Raw genomic sequence first — 19863 nt, 5'->3', positions numbered from 1 at the left:
CTCTTACAGCAAACACAAGTAGAGGCAAAATGCTTTCATATCCATGCCAACATGCACAATCCAGAGTTGTACACTTTTATCTGTATAAATAGATGTTAGCAAGCATGTACGTACACAGATAGACCTCGAGGGGTGCTTGAGCCCCTGCCCGTTCACCCCCTCACTCAAAATCTAACTTTTAAAAATCAAACCATTGATTTAAATTAACTTAAATTTAACTTTTTTTAATTAAACCATTTTAAATCAAGTAGTCGGATTTGCCAATTTAGAGCTAAATTATTCTAGGTTAAGCTATTCTATCCTAGCCCAAAAGCAAGCTAGTCTAGCTAAGACAAGCACGACAACTAACAAACATTAAGTGTTTGAAGTGGCTAGCTAAGTTTAGTCATGTTGTAAGTGTCTCCTCTTCTTTAGTAATGTCACAAACAGTAGTTTAGCGGGTTGTTCCAAATGTATGGCGTGGAACATAACATTTTTTAAACTTTGGCATGTCATTTATTACTCAGAATGTAAAAAGGGAAATACGATTTGGCATTTCCAGTATAATGTGCAAATACACCTAAATGAAAGGCAAAAAACTGGGAAATTGGTCTCACTAGATTATCTTCCATATGCATAGCAGGGACCTAACAAATTTAACAAATAAGTCTAGTGTATGTGTGTGCGTGCCTCTGCGTGTGTGAGTGAACGTGTACGTGTGCATGTTTGTGTGGTCATGCTATGTAGTTTATCCTTTCTTGTGATGCCCAAAACATGTTAATAAATCATGCAGCTGTTACTGTACTGTATTCCTCAATTATGAAATATACTTGGAAAAACGAAATGATGGAAGACATGAAAAGAGAGAAGTTATGAAAATCTAAAATCAAGCATTTCAGAGCAGCACAGATCATCTAATCTTATTTGAAGTTAAACTTGTAGTTTTTTGCCTTGAAATATAATGCATATAATTTTGACTGCACAAAGTAATGGCTAAATGATACTAACAAAACGATATTGAATCACCATGCAATGTGTGACATCCCGTGCCCCTGTCTCCTAGTGCTTCCTTTTGTATTACCTTTGTTCCCTTGTTTTTTGTCTCTGTTTTTTGTCGCCGTAGCTCATTACTCACCGGTGTCACGTTATCATTACCAAATCACTCACACAATCACTCAGACCTATCGTTGCCAAGAACTGGGTTGCGATGGGTTCCTCTGACAGCAATGTCTCTGTCACCATGCAATTTTAGCCTAATCTTTCTCTGCTTCTGGTCAGAACAGTAAACACTCATTAATTAGCTAAAAAAAAAATAAAAAACAGAAAGTTCACTTTCTTTACGTTTATTTAAAGGCCCATATTATACACAGTACACAGTGTGTGATTATGAATGTGGTGTCGGTGTGGCAATATCGGGCTGAAAATAATGGGGATGGTGTGTGGGGGGTGGAGGGTGCCCTTTTTTATTTAGCCTCTGCCTCCCAAAATGTATGTGTTAGCAAGCAATTTTAATTATGGGGCTCATTTGAATTATTTGAATTCTGAATGGTTTTTCCTTTACTTCCCTACATGTACTTATGCTGTGATGATTTGGAGATGCAAAATAAGCTTCCTCCATCTCCATCTCATCACAGAGATTCTAGACTAAATATGAAAGCAGCACGTTTGTACCAAAAGCTGTCACAAGCCATGTGACCTTCACCCATGGAAGACAAACTTACACCAGACAAATGGGAGAAAAAAAACCCTGAGTTTGTTTCAATCACTCTGTCACTGGTAAGTTTACTTTTAATGTGCTCTGTTATATAACTAACCAGTGAGCTGAAAAATCCCAAGGTACAATCCCAGTTTTGCCAAGTGTAAAATCCAAACTACAAGGTACTTTACAACAAAATCAGCGAATACATTTTTGGCACCATGATTACCTATATATCCTCGCTAACTGGTAATATCGTAACTCTTTTGGACTTAAAGTCATCAAGAAGACAAGAGGATAATCAATGATGGAAACTTGGCATCATAGCTAGTTTGCTGTGTTTAAGAGCTTACCCCATCACATTTTACTGGATAGGACTTCTCTAAAGCTATGCAATGTGTTACACGGTGAGGTCAAGTCTCACCTGGATACCAATGAAGCCTTGTCTGCAGAATTAGCTCGTTCCCATGGCCTTTTCACAGGATCTGGGAAGGAAGCAGGGTACAGTAATTGTACACATCAGTCCGTTTAAATAGATCCACCAGATAATGGGGGGGGGGGGGGGGGGAGAGTTACCTGTGGAGTTGGGCTGGCCGGGCACGCGGGTATTGGGTGAGTTTGGGTCCTCCTGCACAACAGGAAGAATGAAATTAAATGACGACAATTGAATTTGAACGAAAGGTTCAGAGCTTGTGAACTAGGATTTCAATGTGGCATACTGGCCAGAGGCCTGGAGAATATTTTCAAATAATATTAAAGCAAGTGAATACCCTTTTCACTTTCAACTTTGCTTGAATGATGAGGCCTAAACCCTAACCTTTCTGCATTTTAAAAGTATTGGATATACACAATTATTTTACACTTTCTTACAGCTATACTACATCTCAGGAATACACCCTGGACAAGTCACCAGTCCATCGCAAGGCACACACACCATTCACTCACACACTCATAGCCAATTAAGACTCTCCAATCAGCCTAAACCTGCATGTCTTTGGACTGTGGGAGGAAACTGGAGTATCTCGAGGAAACCCACACGAACACGGGGAGAACATGCAAACTCCACACAGAGAGGCCCCGGCCGACCAGGATTCGAACCCAGGACCTCCTTGCTGTACTACCCACTGCACCATCCGTGCCGCCAGAATTTAACCACATAAACTAAAATTTTAAAGGACTATTGTCTGGATAACATAAAAGAAAACACAGAAAATACTGTTTACTCATTATCTAGATTAGTTATGAAACTAACTAGATTAGTTTTAAAATATAAAATAAAAGAATATTTTATAAAAAATTGTCAGAAGAACTGTCTGTGGTATTATTTCTCACAACACTTTGTAACATGAATTAATGATGTGTTGTCCGTGGTGGTACCACACAACATTCAGGAAATAAATGACATTGATCACTATATTCATTTCTTTTACTTTTCTTCACAATAGAGATTGTACGTTTTTATACAGCATACTAGTATACATTGCACTTCAGGGATCAAAATGATCGTATCACATGATATTGTACCATAGAATATTGTACCACGTACCATATTGTAAGATGTTGCCAAATGAAAGAACAATTCATTTTTGAGGCAAATCTAAAAACAAAGAATCACCCTGATATGGACAGATATTCTAATCACTGGCTCAGTTTTGACTCTGGATGATGAGCTCTCGATTAGGGTCAAAGAAAGGGTTTAGGCTAAACTCACATTTTGGCTGTCATCCTCTTTCCTGTCCCCTGACTTTTCTGTCTGTGTCGCTGCTTTTCTTCTGCCACAAGTGAAATTTGGTTAAATCAGATTACATACACAGGAATCTAAGACATGGATATTTGCAATTATCTGAGTTACATAATGTACTGTCTTAACATGAAATGAAGAAGAAGAAGAAGAAGAAGAAGAAGAAACCAAAAATGTTCTGTCATGTTTGTGAGAGTGCCCTCTGATATCCCCTAACCTTCGTGCCAGAAGGGCATTCATCTCCTCCATGAGACCTCCGCCCGCGCCCCCGCTGCTCCTGTTGGCATCACTCTTGGCACCACTGGCACTTGCTCCCACTGAGCCATCCTCAGACTGGGGACAGAGAACACAGGGTAACCCTGAGTATGGCAGTTGAAGGGAGGGGGTAACTAGGACATGTTGGACAGCAATCCCAACAGGTGCTTAATGTCAAAGTCATGATGATTTAAAATGATATAAAACTGGTGTAAGGAGACTGTGTTCAGGCTTGTGTACACAAACTGTATTCAGTCTGGTACTCAATAGGGAAACTGTCTTCAGGCAGATGTAGGCAGACTGTGCTCTGACTGGTGTATGGAGACTGTATTCAAGCTGGTGTAGACAGACTGTGTTCAGGCTGATAGAGAACGACTGTATTCAGGCTGGTGTAGTCAAACTGTTCAGCCTAGTGTAGACAGATCATGTTCAGGCTGGTGTAGTGCTCAGACTAGTGTAGGGAGACTGAATTAAGGCTAATGTAGGGAGGTTATATGCAGGCTGGTGTAGAGAGACTGTTCAAGTTGGTGTAGACGGACTGTGTTCAGGTTTGAGTCGGGAGACTGTGCTCAGCCTGGTGTAAACGGACTGTGCTCAGGCTGGTGTAGACAGAAAGTATTCAGGCTGGTGTAAGGGGGTTGTATGCAGGCTGGTACAGAGAGACTCTTCAGGCTGGTGTAGACAGAAAGTATTCAGACTGGTGTAAGGGGGTTGTATGCAGGCTGGTGTAGACAAAAAGTATTCAGGCTGGTGTAAGGGGGTTGTATGCAGGCTGGGTGCTTGCTCATACTCACTCTTTGCACTTTCCGAAGTTTGGCTCCAGCCAGTGCAGCAGCCAGGCCTGAGGGGGCCTCCTCCCCTGGCCCCCCGGGTCCTCCACCAGCCGGCAGTGGAGGCGGGGGTGGCGGGGCCACCGTGGAGGTCGGTGGGGGCCCGGGTGGGGGTGGCGGAGGTGGGGGCCCCCCCATGGACGGTGGGGTTGGCGCAGCAATTGGAGGGGCTATTGAGAGTACAGAGGGATGCCCTGGCGGGAGTGCGGGACCTAGAAAAAGGGGGTGAGGGTGGGGGTTTCACAAAAACACAACGAGATGTGCCATCAAATCCTGCTTTGCTGTCCTTGCTGTCAGAATTATTGGCACCCTTGATAAATATGCACAAAAAGTGCTATGAACTACAAAATAATAATAAGTTATTATTTCCCCAAAAAACAGGTTCTACAATTATTGGCATCCCTGGTTTAATACTTTGTGCAAACACCTCTGGCAAAGATGAAGAGTTCAGTCATCGACGTCTCAAATTATTGTTGCATTCATATTTATATCATACAAAAAACTGATGTAATAAACCGCAAAACAGTGATGCCAGATTGTTAAAAAGACTATCTGCTAGCAGATTAGATTCTTATCAGCCTCTTACTTGCAAAGCAGTGCAATAACACCCCTCCAAGACTCCACCATGCCACACTCACGGTTTGCCTCAACCCTCACCTTGCCACAGACTCAGAGAATAAAAGGCATATTCTAACAATCCTTTTCTCAATGTTCCAATATACAAACAAAAATATACAATTCCGAAGTTCACTTCATGTGAACAATTCACTTTTTCTTTTTTTTCTTTGCTCACTTTTATTCCACGTTCGGCCAACATATATCCGGTTTGGGAGAAATATAAGTTTGTTTTGCAAATGATTCCATACAGACATATATGTCTACAGATATATTGGGGCGACATTGGCTCAGACAGTAAGAGCAGTCATCAGTCAGATGTGGTACTTGTGGTAGAACCTATGCACTTGTAAGTCGCTTTGGATTAAAAGCGTCTGCCAAATGACAAAAATGTAAATGTAAATGTAAATATACAGACTTGCGTAATTACAGGATTTGGACTTGCTATTGAGAAACCTGTAATTGTACTACATAATGGGGATCTGGCTAACCTAATTTTGAAATAAAGTTTAATTTTAAATGTGCATGCAGTTTGGTTAGAAAGCATTAGGGTGATTAATACTTTTTGGAGTGTTTTTTTGGACATTTTGGCCATTCTTTATGAAAACATACTCTCATGCATGTGAATAAAATCTAAATATAAAGTCGATCTGGGTAGGTTCTTGACTTAGAAATTGATGTATTGCTGATGCACGCTTGGAGTTATTGTCCTGCTGGACAATCTACCTACGACCTCCTTCCTAGCAGAAGATTTCCTGGTTCTTTGTTGAATTCATTGTGCCATTGATCTTAAATAGTGCCCCAATGGCAGCAAAACATCTCCAAAACATTAATGATCCACCAGCATATTTAACAGTAGGTATGAGGTGCTTCTCCTTGAATGCCATTTTGCCATCACACATGTTGATGGTGTGTGTATGACCAAAACGTTCAATTTTGGTCCCATCTGACCATCTCTTCCAGTGATAATTCCAATGAGGTTTGGCAAATTCAAGATGCTTGAGTTTATTGTGCTCGGTAAGAACCCTTCCAAAGAGTGTTCTGGTATGGAGGTGCCATTTTATGGGTTTTTTTTAAACTTGACCCCAAGACCCAACCAATCTCTGCCAATTTTAAACTGCAATCCTTGGGTTACTTATGGCCTCCCTTACCATCTTCCTTAATATGCAAATGCATCCTCTTTCTGGCAAGTTTGGAACCATTCCAAATGTTTTACACCTTTTTATTATTGCCATTACAGGGCTAAATGGAATGTTTAACCATTTCTGTATTTCTTTGTACCCATTACCCGACTTGTGATGGTCAGTTACCATCTCTGTCTTCTGAAATTCTGGATTTTTTCTATACTCTAGTGAAACAGGAAGTGATGAAATGACACAATATAATTTGTTTAGACTGAGATTAACTAAATGAAAGTAAAATTGCATTGCCAATTTCACATTGTTTGATCTCATCTAAGATAATTGATCGGGGTGCCAATTTTGGCACCTGTGGTTTTCATCAAATTAAGATAAAAAAATGTAAAAAAACATTGAAACATGACAGTAAATGTATTGAAATGAAAGTATATAGTTTTCCCTTATGTTTGAACATAAAATATACTAGATTATTATCCATATTGTTTATTATATGCAGCCTTTTTTCTCTATTTTTAGTAAGGGTGCCAATAATTCTGGAGTCCACTGTACTTCCGGCAAGATGGATTAGTAGCGTCTAGTGTGTATCCAAGACCGCAAACCAACAAAAACATCTCATGTGACAATACAAATGCAGAAGCCGTGAACAAAGTCTTCAGTGTTTGGAAACCTGAGAAAGGGCAGGTAAAAGAAAACATGAAGCTGATCTGCTGGAAAAGCATGTTATTCCACATAATGGGCAGACAGTTTCTCATAATCAGGAGCATGCAAACATATTGCATGGTTTGCCAGAGGGTGTTATTGGCAGACCCACTGAGAACTGGCATACATGGTATTTAGAGTAGTCTGCACACGAGTGGCTGACTCCCCTTTGCTAAGAGATTACAAAAAGGCCAATTTGAGAAACTCAACACACAAGACAGAAGCATTGCTACTGGCCTTTAATTCCTTTGTGTTAATGTTCTTTTCTTTGATCTGTGAATATTAATGCAGTATCACCCATATGGAAATCTAATACATGGACACACTACTAAATTTGGAATCGCCTTGTATTTTCTGATTTAAGATTTTCTAATTTTCTCTGCTTGTAATCAAACAGTTCACACGTAGTCAAAGCACAGACCACACTCCCCCTTGCCACACTCACGGTCTACAACCCTCACTTCACCACAGACTCATATTTGAGGCATATTCGAACAATCCTTTTTCTATTTATCCGGCTGTTGCACATACATAAATATTGGGACATCGACACAATTCTCATCTTTTTGGCTCTATACACCACCACAATGTATTTGAAATGAAACGAAAGACTTTCAGCTTTAATTTGAGGGTATTTACATCCAAATCAGGTGAACGGTGTAGGAATTACAACAGTTTGTATATGTGCCTCCCACTTTTTAAGGGACCAAAAGTAATGGGACAAAATAACAATCATAAATCAAACTTTCACTTTTTAATACTTGGTTGCAAATCCTTCACAGTCAATTACAGCCTGAAGTCTGGAACGGATAGACATCACCAGACGCTGGGTTTCATCCCTGGTGATGCTCTGCCAGGCCTCTACTGCAACTGTCTTCAGTTCCTGCTTGTTCTTGGGGCATTTTCCCTTCAGTTTTGTCTTCAGCAAGTGAAATGCATGTTCAATCGGATTCAGCTCAGGTGGTTGACTTGGCCATTGCATAACATTCCACTTCTTTGCCTTAAAAAACTCTGTGGTTGCTTTCGCAGTATGCTTCGGGTCATTGTCCAGTTTGCAGTTAAAGCACATCTTGTTTGTTTCATTTCAAATCCATTGTGGTGGTGTATAGAACCAAAAAGAGGAGAATTGTGTCGATGTCCCAATATTTATGGATATTTATGTCCACCAATGAATAATTATTCATATTTGTCCAAAAGTAATTGAACAATTTAAAAAAGTCATGGCTAGCTATTGTTAGCGATTCACAGTCACTCACAAACCACTTTGAGTCTCACTGTAGGAATAAGCTATAATTTTGTATGTCATATATACAATTAATTTTGCATCTGTTGAATTCATCAAAATAATAATATGCTGCCATGTTAATTTTATGCATATAATTGGGTATAAATGACAAAGTCTTGTTCTGCACAAACTGAATATAAACTACAGGGCTATAGCATGTTGTGAAAGATCTGTGCTGATACCTTGACATAGAGCAGGCTGAATCAATTTATTTTCCTGTCTCTCTTGAGGCTTTCAGCAAATAGAAACATTTCAGAAACTTTCAGAAATTTATTCATTCACTACTTATATCTTTCGCTACCTAACCACCGTTCGTCACACTACAATACAGTGGAAAAGAGATCTGAAGATGACACTTCAAATTATGAATTGGACTTGCACAATGACTGTTGATTAGTAAGAGAGGTATACTCAGCTTATCACTATGATACAAAGGCATCTTGTGTCTGTGTTCACTTCTGCCCAATACCTTGCTTGTCTACTTGTATTTGTGACTCTAAAAGCCCATGGCTTATTTTTTTCTGCTGTATCTGAAAAGCATTTGTCCAATAAACTGAACTCATATGCTCTATGATCCAATAGAAGAAGGAGGATGAGGGCAAGAGGACACGTGTATGGGTTGGCTACTACAGTGGTGAGCTGGGTTTGCGAGAGCTTAGCCTTGGTGGCTAACGATTAATTAAGTGACTGGCTTATTAGTTAACTAAATTCAATATTGTATGTCAGCTGCACAGTACTACTGCTCATATTTTCAGGAGATTCTACCAGCTTATTTTCTTCATGCCTAGACTCCTGGGGCTCGTTTCACATAATTGGCGAGATGTGCAAGATGTGATAGATTTCTCTGCTCTTTTTGGAGCGTTATACTTACAAATAGCAATTACAAGCAGGTCGCAAGCGTGTTCATGAAGGCAATCAGTAAATCATCTGTCATTCTCATCAGCCTGCCTCATTTTGGTTTTGTGTCATACATAATGTTTCATGCTGTGGGAATGTATTATTAAATTATTTAATTAACTCCATAAGTATCTAAAGGGGGGTGTGATCATGGAATATTTTTTCTGCCTCTGTTTCAGCACCATCAGAAGAAACAGCCTATTTCAGAGGAGAAAAAAAGGTTCTGCGAGAGGTCTGTAGTATTTGTGATTTGCAAGGGATGCATTGTCATGAAACCAGTTTTGATAAGGTATTGCAATCTGTTAGTGAAAATCCATGCAAATCACTTTCGTGAAACGAGCCCCTGGACTTTTAGAAGACTTGAGATGTCTGATAAAAATAAAAGAGAAAAAGAATTGATTTGTTTGTGAGTATGTGTGCTTCTCTTACGGAATTATGCTTCCTTCCAGGCAGCAGTGGCAGCAGCAGTGGCTAGCAGCAGTGGCTAGCATCACCACTAACATTCAGCTAAATACAGACAGTTAAGTAGTTAGCTAAATGACTTGTTTGGAAAGCTACTGAAGCAGATGTTTTACAAATCATATTAGACTGAGAGTGAACCACTAACCTTCCGGGTCCCAGTCATGTACCTTAGCCACTAGGCTGCAGGCTGTCACTACAGGATTAGTCAGGATTGTTTCAGTGTGTGAGAGAAGCCTACTAATTGGCACAAAGCCTCATGCAGACGGAGAGCCTGACTGCCGCTGCCCCGCCCTGCAGTCTCTGGGATACTTACTGGAGTCGGGAGTGAGCGTCGGAGTCTTCTTGGGTGCTGCCCCTTCAGACTGAGTGTAGTAAGAGGGGGGTGCGTGGTGTAGCTGGAAGCCAGGGAATGGAAGCTGTTGGGCGGGGCCCTGGGCCTGCTGGCCAATCAGAGCAGGGATGGGGATAACCTCACAACTGGGTGCAAAGGAGCCTTCAGATTTTTTGAGGGGGAGAGCACGAGAGGTGGAGGACCCGGGCTGGGAGGGGCCCTGCTCAGCCATGTTGAGGGGAGGAGCTCTGGGGAGGGGCAGAGGAACGACCAAAGCCACATGGGGAGGAGAGGACGGCAGAGTGGAGAACGAGCGGTGGGAGGACCAGGTGCCGTGCTTGGGGGGGAGCTTGGGGCCCTGGTGGCGGGGGGTGGTCGGAGGGGAAATGGGTATCTGCCGCACGTTTCGGGGCTGAGCCCCCCCCACTCCTCCAGACTGCACTGGGGAGAAGGCAGAGGCCATTGAGGTGCACAGCTGGGAGGTCTGGGCCTGTTGAGGTGGGGAGCAGACTGCCTCCGTGCCCTGGGAGGACGAGGAGGAGCACGAGGAAGAAGAGGGGGAGGAGGAGGAGGTGGCCCTGGCATAGGAAGGGGGAGGCAAGGTGTTGGCTCGGTAGTGTCTGTACTCGGGAGAGGGAGCGTCAGACAGGAAGGGGGACGGACACATTTTAAACTGAAGGGTGGAGACTACTGAGGGACACAAGAGAGGAGGGGGAACAATCGACAGAGAAAAAGAGAGAGAGTGAGAGTCCAGCACAGAGGGGAAATAAACTGAGAGAAAGGCATAAATAAAAGGCATGAGGAATGCCGCATGAACAAGCTGAGGATAGGCGTGTTGTTATCTCCCAAATAACACGCAACACTGACGCAGTGTTATCCCCAACAGACAGATAACACTGGTGCCGTGTTATCCTCAACTGACACATAACACTAGTCTTCCCACCAACAAATAACACAGACACAGCACATTGTATGTTGGTGAGTTTGACACATGGATAAGCATGATTCATAGGGAACAAAGAGTCTGCCAGTCTCCTGTTTTTACTTCCGATAGCTGATCTGAGGTCAGTTGATCAGTGGCACTTTGCAGGGCTGATCTGGGGACAGTTGATCAGTGGCACTTTGTAGGGCTGATCTGGGGACAGTTGATCAGTGGCACTTTGTAGGGCTGATCTGGGGACAGTTGACAGTGAGCGCTGTCTCCTTTTCTCACCTGATCCAGATGTTCTTCGCTCCCTCTCGATCTGCACCTGCTGCACCTGTTGCATCTGCTCCTGCTGCTGGTCCATCATCCTGCAGAAACACAAAATAAAATAGTTAGTATTCTAGAACCTTTTTGACTACATACTCCTGGTCTCTTATAAAAAGCTTGTTTTCCAAGAGTCAGAATTACTCCAAATAGTACTGAAACAAAGTTACAGAAGCTCAAACACAGTGAAAGTGGAGGTTTTTTTTTTACTGAAAGATTTTCCGCCTCACAGCAAGGAGGTCCTGGGTTCGAATCCCCGTCGGCTGGGGCCTCTCTGTGCGGAGTTTGCATGTTCTCCCCGTGTCTGCGTGGGTTTCCTCCGGGTACTCCGGTTTCCTCCCACAGTCCAAAGACATGCACGTTAGGCTGATTGGAGAGTCTAAATTGCCCATAGGTATGAGTGTGTGAGTGAATGGTGTGTGTGCCCTGTGATGGACTGGCGACCTGTCCAGGGTGTATTCCTGCCTTTCGCCCAATGTATGCTGGGATAGGCTCCAGCCCCCCTCCGACCCTGTTCAGGATAAGCGGGTTAAGATAAAGGATGGATGGATGGATGAAAGATTTTCTGTTTTCGACTTGATACAGATTATCGTAGCTGTGGCTGGTGTAATTAGAAACACAATGGAGCTGCCAAGCACACACAAATTTCAATGGGCCCATTGCAGTCAAAACCTGCACAGATGCACAGAAATGACAGAAAAGTGTGGCACATACCCCATCATAGGGTCTACCACAAGAAGAAAGGAAAGATCTGTGTAGTACTTCATTGTGCTGCATTATTCCAAGGAACTTCACTCAATAACAACTTACTACAAGGTCCTGACCTCACCAACACATACTCTGTCAAGAACCGGTTGCTCTGATGGCAGATATTGAAGGCATGTTCCAAGTTCCACATCAAGATGTTGCCTTCCTGCGCTTCTATGGTGTCACAACAGTGACATCAGCCAGTCACTTCATGTTTTTTTAATTTAATTTAATTTTTTGTTTCTTTAATTCCAATTGCTTCCCTTAGTTGTATCAATATAGACTTATACTATATGGACTTTTATGTGGAAATAATATGGATTTTCCCCTACCTAATGGCTGTGCTCCACCACAACTTAGTGCCATCCTCTAAAAAGATTACCTTCACCCTGAAATCTGACACAGATTGATTGGTTGGATGTCACTCAGAAACAGATGACCACCATCTGAGTTTTACAAGGGCAGGTGAAAGCTGTTCTTTGATCTACTGTGTTCTTCGCAGATGCAGAGAATCTGCTAACTAACGGCAGGCAACTGAACAAATGCATTGCATCTTCTCACCACATGGGGAAGTATCTCATTGCTCTTATAGAAAATCCATCTGCTTCTCCAATAAACTGCCTTCATATGAACAATTTCCAAAAAATGGTTTCAGTGAGAAAAGCTGCCAAATATATAGCCCGCTCTAAGCTTATCATAACCTCAAATCTTTTATAAAAAATATAGAATTATTACATACACTCCATAAAACAACATAACTAAATAGCATTTCAAGCAGAACTGTGTCACCTACAATTGTGTAAACATACATTGTATTTTGCCAGACTTATTTGTACTTGTAACAGAACCACTCTTAATTTGCATTAGCTCCAGAACAGTCTATATCAGTGGTCCTCACTCCCGGTCCTGGAGAGCTGTAGAGTGTGCTGTGTTTTTTTTTTTGCCTTAATATCAGCAACCCAATTCAGACCCAATATTAACTGCTTCAATTGAACAAATTATGCGATCAGTTTAGTAACAACAAAAGCCAGCACACCCTATGGCTCTCTAGGACCAGAAGTGAGGACAACTGCTCTATATTTTATCTATGGCTGGGTATAACTACTGGCGTGGATATTTTGTTTCACTATAGGAAACATGTGGTGTTTGGTAGTAGTGTAGTGGTTTGTGTTCTGTAGAATTCAGTGTTATAGTGGTAATATGTACTGTTGTCGTGGTTAATGTTCTATGGCAGCTGGCACCAACCCTGGTGCCGGAGAGCAACTGGGTCTGTTGGTTTTTGTTTTCACCTTAAAATCTCAAAACCCATTTTGAGACGAAGGTAACCAGGTGTGGTGAGTTAACTGTATAATCAACTGCTCTAATTGTTTAACACATTGTGGTGTTGGAATGCAGTGTTGTAGTGGTAACATGCAGTATTTTTGTGGTTTATGTTCTGTAGAATACAATGTTGTAGTGGTAACATGAAGTGTTTTTGCGGTTAATTCTCTGTAGAATAGTTGTGACTAGGGGTGATCCAAATACTCAAACGAAACGAGTACCCTTTACAAGTAATTACATTTTTCAGAGCACGAGTGCTGTAGGAGCAATGGGATCATTAACTGTAATGGTCAGAAAATTGCCTTATTTTATTTATCAGTAAGGAATATATAACATAAATGTCACACTGTTGCGTGATAGGCCAGTATTATTAAATAGCTGACCATTTGAAATTAGACAGCGCCATGGCACTGATCTGAACAAGGGGAGCGTTCCTGTACAACTTTGCTGAAGCGTTTTGAATGACAGTGAACAAACAAGTGAAAAACTTGATTTTACAATTAGTTGCCCAGTGTGTCCCTTCAACTCATTTCAGCATGCAAAGTTTGGTAGACTAATCTAATTTCTGATTTAGAATATAATTTGTCTATTAACGCCATTGCCATGTCTGTGGCTCGCAGATCACAGTTGCTGTCTCTCCCTTTTCCACTTTCCCTTGTGCATTGGAAAACATAAAACAAATTAACACTTCAGCTCCTTATCTCTTTTATTGGATTAAAGTTTTCTGTTTCTACTGCAGTTTTCCGTCATATACTATATATCCTGTAGAAGCCACCTCTGAGATTGCTGTACATTTAAATAACAGACTTTTTTTTTTTCGCAATCTACCCGGCAGAAATCACTGTCAACACAACTGCCCAGACATTTCTTTAAATTAATCACTAGGTTCTTTTAAATAATTACTGTGCCGAAATTCTTCTGCCGTCTGGAGGAGAGGAGGTAAAACGAGCCTGGCCTGGGGATGTTATGGAAGTCTACGTCAACACACGGATAACAGACAACAGGCAAGTATCTGTTTGATCATGGAAGTCTATTGGACCTGTTACTTTACTGTAAGTTCTATATTGACATGTTTTTCTTTCTTTTATGGGTGTTAGCTAGGTAGACTAGGTCCCGGCATTCTGCATTTGTAAAAGTCATAATAGCCTACCATACATTTGGTCATAACACGTTTCAAGGAACTCTGGCGCATGTTGTCATTTTGCAAGCTCCCGATAATGCATTAGCCTATATTTATCTTAGAATTGAACCTGATAATATTTGATGAGAGAGAATTAAGGTATCACAGGTTCAACTGGGGGCAAGTCCAACTGATAAAATGGGTGAAAGTACTTGTGATGATGAAAAGGCAGTTGATGTAAGTTTAGTTTGTGATATAAAAAAAAGGAACCAGGTGCATTATTATATCAAATTAAAAGAGATGATTTAATTTCAGCTCCAAGTACATTTAGGAATTTTTATACTTTTAAACTGTATTTTTTAGTAAAACTTGTAAAAGTTTGTAAAAGTTTTGTCAAAAAGTTAGAACCATGTAATTCTAAGGTCTCGTAGTGTTGTAGAGGAAACATGCAGTGTTTTTGTTGTTAATGTTCTGTCGAATACAGTTGGTCACTGATCTGAACAGCTTCTGTGATTCCTACCTCCTGTGCCCCTCTGCATCTTCTGTGGAGGGTCCATTCTGGACCTGCCGCTGGCCAGCTGGACCTGTAGTGGGGAAAGAGGGGAGAGTCTATTATTTTCTATAGGTTTTTATTGTTTTTTTATTTATTTTGTTTTTTCAATTCTTTACACGTGTTTTCTAAAACCATACCTCAAGTCCTCAAAACTGAAACAAAAACCACCATACCATTAACCATGCTGGACACAAATCTCTGTCAAAACCATTACCTCTCAAAATCTGATTTGTATCAAAATGACACATACATGCATAATAAGTGTTTGCTGAGAACACTGATTTGCTCAATGAAAAACACTATTATGAATATCTTTACTTATCAGTAGGGTTATGGATTTCAGTGTTGAACATACAAACTATGGTTACTGTATATTCCAAAATATAAAACAAACACATCAATAAAATAAAATATATATATTTCAAAACTAATGTACACATTTCAGCACATGCAGTTGGTATTCAATGTGTTCTCCACATAAGAGAAATACAAATACTGTATACAGTAGACTAAAACTATCAGTATGAAAATGAACATTGGGTACATTGGCTGTCTTTCATTGCACATCCACATCACAGGCAATGATTTCCCTGGCTAAGTAGCAAGTAAAGAAAGTATCTCCTGGCATGAGATATCCAACCCTGGAATGCTTCTAAAAGAGTATGACATCCTCCATTACCTGTAGAAGGGGTACCGCTGTGTGTGGATTCTGGTTGTAAATTTGTAAATCACCATGCAGAGAAAAGTTATTTGGAATTGGATTGGGAAATGGTGAATATGGTGGGAGACAAATGTTGGAAAATTTGAGGTGGGCGAGGAAACAGTTATGGACCAGAGCAGCCTGAAATTAACATAGTCCCAGATGATAATATACTACATGGCCTGTTCTGGCCCATCCATATGTGATGGTGGAATCATGATGGTGATGGTGTCCAAAAGGTGATCAGATAGGCAGTATTGTATCGGCCAAGGTTGGCATTTCAACCACTATAGAGCAACAATATTAAGGTCAGTAGATGATATAGCAATCTCAGACAGTTAAATATGTAGTTACAAGTCAGAAATTACCTTAATGTTTCAAAATTAAAGTGGTATCTTCAAGAAACATAGTGCAGTATTTGGATAGGATACTGTATAATATAATAGAGTAAGGGAGACATAAATGTAAATAAGGTGAGCATTTTTTTTTTTTTAAAGAGTCCAATTTGCATTTCGACCAGTAAGTTTAACTTTCCATCCAATACAACTTTGTGCCAGAGATCCATTTTCGGTGGTGCAATCGAACGTGCATGCCACAAATACGAGAGTATTAAGTAGTATCTTATTGTGCCAATACCAACCATCTTACTATCTGGGAAACCTAATATAAGGGACTGAATATCTTTCTCTATATGGAGTCCGAAGATGAAATCCAAATCAAATAAGACTTTGTCCAAATATTCTTGACAAAGCACAGTAAAAAAAAAATCCGTTTTACAACAGTAGGGGTCTTTGCTTGGATCCATCTCATTCAAAATGTATGGTGTAATCTGAATACGGTGTAGGATCTTAAATTGGATTTATTTTGACCAGTTACATATTGAAATCAGTCTATTTACTTTGACTGTAAATGTCCATCAATACCAAACTGGAATGTTTGGTAACATACACATGTGCGTATATAAATGTGAACAGTATGGACATATGCATAAATTGAAAAAATTGAATGCAAATCGAATAAAAACTGGTACAAGATGCACTGGAAAAACCTTGGAAAGTAGATCTCACTTTGCATAGGAAAACTGTCTGCTGGTGAGCTGAGCTCTTATTACCAGGGTGTATGTTCATCCACATGAAGCTACATTCCCTGACAGGCACATAAGGTGTGTTACACCACTTCTACATGCTCCAGTTACATGCTTTGTCCTTTGTAGCCCAGGACGAATTGTAACCTCACCTAACCCTCCAATGATATGACACCCCTTGTGCTTCATTTATGATTACAGATGAAGGCCTTGAGTAACCCCACCCCCTCACTTATGATGTTATGAGATATGCTCCTTTCTCTTGTGACTTTTGATTGCATGAATGGGCTAAGTGATTTTTGGCCTTACTGTCTTCTGATTTGGCTTTGGTGCCAAAGTTCTGCCTTCCCTGCTGAAAAAACAACAGATTTTGAAATAGCTGGTAGCTGCTTAATGAGGTCAGACCAGCTGCCAGCTGGGCATGGTTTAGCTGGTTGATCAGTCCAGACCAGTTCCCAGCTCCCAGTTTGACAAGGCAACCAGATTGTCAGCAAAAATTCCCTGATACTTGGAGGAATTCATTATGCCATTGATCTTAACCAGTGGACCCCAGGACCTCTGGAATTAAAACAGCCCAAAGATTGACCCATCACCATATTTCACTGTGTGCATGAGGTGCCTCTCATGCACACAGCTCAATATCTCAAAAGTCTCAGAAAGCAGATAGAACCTTAAGAATTCTCGTGAAATATGAAATTATATTGCAAGCAGGGTGGAAGGGGCAAGCAGTCCAGCAGGGCAGGGATACCATGACATCATTTTTTTCTCCACATCCTCAAGAAGGGCTCCTGAGTCCATATACCAAGTTTAGTATCGACACATCAAAGCGTTGCAGAGATATGCCCTCACTTCCTGTTTGGCAGCTTTGCTGCTGATTTCAATTGGCTGTACTGACCTAACAATTTAGAAACTCTTAAAATGTATAACTGTTGTGAGGCTTGGTCTGAAGATCATCTGTGCCAAATTTGGTGAAAAAACGTTTGTGGCCTTTGAAATTTTTTTTTAGTCTTTTGATAAAATCCAATATGGTGGCCGCATCATTAAGTTGCCATGTCTCAGCCTTGGGACCTCTCACGATATCACCAGACAAACACATGACCAGTTATTAGCCAAAACGCATTTTTGCTTATTGCAAAATAATCATGGGACTGTCCCCAATCAGTGTGCCAAATTTTAGATGTAGAAACACTGTGGCTATGCAGCTTCGCTGATTGGGCCCCAATTATGATTTAGAATGGTTGCTAAATTGGCCATAAAAGCAATTTTTCTTGTTGCATTCACCTGACTTCCTTAATTTGACAGGCCAGAGATATTGGAGCCATCAGAAAGTTCCTATATTACCAACTACCAACTCAGTAGGTAGTCATTTCAGTAATTCCTTTACGATTAGAAAGCCGAGTCTCCTAATAAACAAATTAGCCAATCAGAGGAAGGCACAGTAGAATTCCAAAATATGCCTAAGCAGGTAATTATCATATAAGTGTCAAACATAAGTGTCATCATTTATACCATTGTCCATATGATGCCGATAGGAATACTCTAAAAAACATAATACAGAAAAATAGTATTTGTGTTAGTGTGACGATACTTTTCAGTATGTCACAAGCATTTCTGAGTAAATATTAAGTTACAAATTGTCCTCGATAATGCAAGGTGCAACATGATGAATCAAGAAATATCTGCACTGATTTGGATAATGGAAATATTTGTATAATACATGCAAGTGCAGTTAATTAAAAAATGTGTCTGGTCAAAAAAAAGAGTCCATTATGAACAAGTTTGACAGGTCCAAATTGAATGCCAATTTCCCAAAGCCAGACTATATGTACGATGTTCTGCAGTCTTGAACAGGTAATGTGTGTCTTTTACACACATACATCTATTTAACATTATTTTATTATTTTAAAACACTGACAAATACAGTTGCTGTATATACACCCAATGGTAAGTGTTTCTACAATAAAGGTGAAATGAGCAAAGGCAGCCCTTTTCTCAAAGACCCAACAAAATGCCGATGGCAACAAGAACAGAATCCTCTAAAGAAACCCCCAGTGATTAATTTCATGAGTAGAAATAGAAGTAGACAAGCTTTCTGTACCCTACCATTCAGCTTCACAGAAATACAGGAACATGAGCTCACACTTGCATCAGACACCAGAACCAATCATATACTTTCTTCCTCTGCCTCTCATCAAACTCTCCTCTCCTCTATCTCCTCATAACACTCTCCTATCCTCAATCACTTATTTATCATGGCACATATGCTATGCCATAAACAAATAACCTACTGCTAAAGTGTACAACATGCATGTACTTGAACTTAGACTATACACAAATAAACTACCCAAATCGCAATACTTAAATATTATGGCAAAAAGATTTTAATAGACAATTCAAAAATCTACTAAAACAAATAATGTAAGGCAATACGAGCTTCTACGAGTTACTCTATCTTGTTGTAAATATCACCCACTTTTGGTGAGTGGCCCTGCCTTCTGAATTATTCACATTCACCATACAGCCCTCAAAGAGTCCAGTACTAGGCAACTGCCTGGGCTATTCAGCAACTAAGAAGAACGTCTTAGAAGAAATGTCCGAATCCACCTTCCTGTTGTACAGCCCCTCCCAACCTCTGGATAATCTCCCAATAGTTTCACAGTGGTAGATTAGAGCGTGGTGTGTGGTGATCTCCCAGTCTAAGGGAGTGTGCGCAGTGCTGTACCTACAGGCCATTCGGCAGTAGAAGTATCGGCTGAAGGTGCAGACGCAGAAGCACTGGCAGACCCAGTCCCCGCTGACCATAGCGTGGCAGGGTCTTCCTCCTCTCCGCCTCCTCTCTCGCCTCAGGCACCCTCCGCCCCTGCTTCGGGATTGGGTCCCCCCCCTACACCTGCCCTCAGTGCAGGATTGGGTTCCCCCTCTCACCTGTCTGTAACCTACACTTCTGCACCAGCAGGAGAGCGCCGCTCCCTCAATATTTAATGATGGGCCCGTTCAAGTGAGCCTGGGTCTGTGCTCCTCAGCTGGCCTTTCTCTTTCTCTCTCTCATGCTCTGACAAAGGACTGTTGGGGAGTTCTTGTCTGCATTTGAGGACAGGGTGTGACTCCAGAGTCTCTTTATGCACTGGAGATTTACAGGGCCATAGGCAGTTAGTTGAAGG

The 19863-nt window shown here is 41.0% G+C and overlaps 1 protein-coding gene across 10 annotated transcripts in view; it reads right to left on the bottom strand.

Moving 5' to 3' along the window:
- The window catches only part of evla (Enah/Vasp-like a), a 79807-nt gene that overhangs the window by 4075 nt on the left and 55869 nt on the right, over nucleotides 1-19863 (bottom strand). For 6 of the 10 annotated variants that reach the window (XM_061239457.1, XM_061239415.1, XM_061239449.1 and 3 more), the window contains 8 exons: nucleotides 14886-14949; nucleotides 11143-11222; nucleotides 9912-10619; nucleotides 4466-4713; nucleotides 3634-3749; nucleotides 3387-3447; nucleotides 2252-2303; nucleotides 2100-2160 (listed from right to left, as the gene is read on the bottom strand). In XM_061239457.1, coding sequence (XP_061095441.1) covers nucleotides 2100-2160; nucleotides 2252-2303; nucleotides 3387-3447; nucleotides 3634-3749; nucleotides 4466-4713; nucleotides 9912-10619; nucleotides 11143-11222; nucleotides 14886-14949 — 1390 coding nt within the window. The remainder of the gene's footprint in view (nucleotides 1-2099; nucleotides 2161-2251; nucleotides 2304-3386; nucleotides 3448-3633; nucleotides 3750-4465; nucleotides 4714-9911; nucleotides 10620-11142; nucleotides 11223-14885; nucleotides 14950-19863) is intronic. The other 4 variants (XM_061239431.1, XM_061239422.1, XM_061239476.1 and 1 more) reach the window with 4 other exon arrangements.

Source organism: Conger conger, chromosome 1 (genome assembly GCF_963514075.1).
Source record: "Conger conger chromosome 1, fConCon1.1, whole genome shotgun sequence".
NCBI classification, from domain to species: domain Eukaryota; kingdom Metazoa; phylum Chordata; class Actinopteri; order Anguilliformes; family Congridae; genus Conger; species Conger conger.
This window is presented reverse-complemented; position numbering and strand designations above follow the sequence as displayed.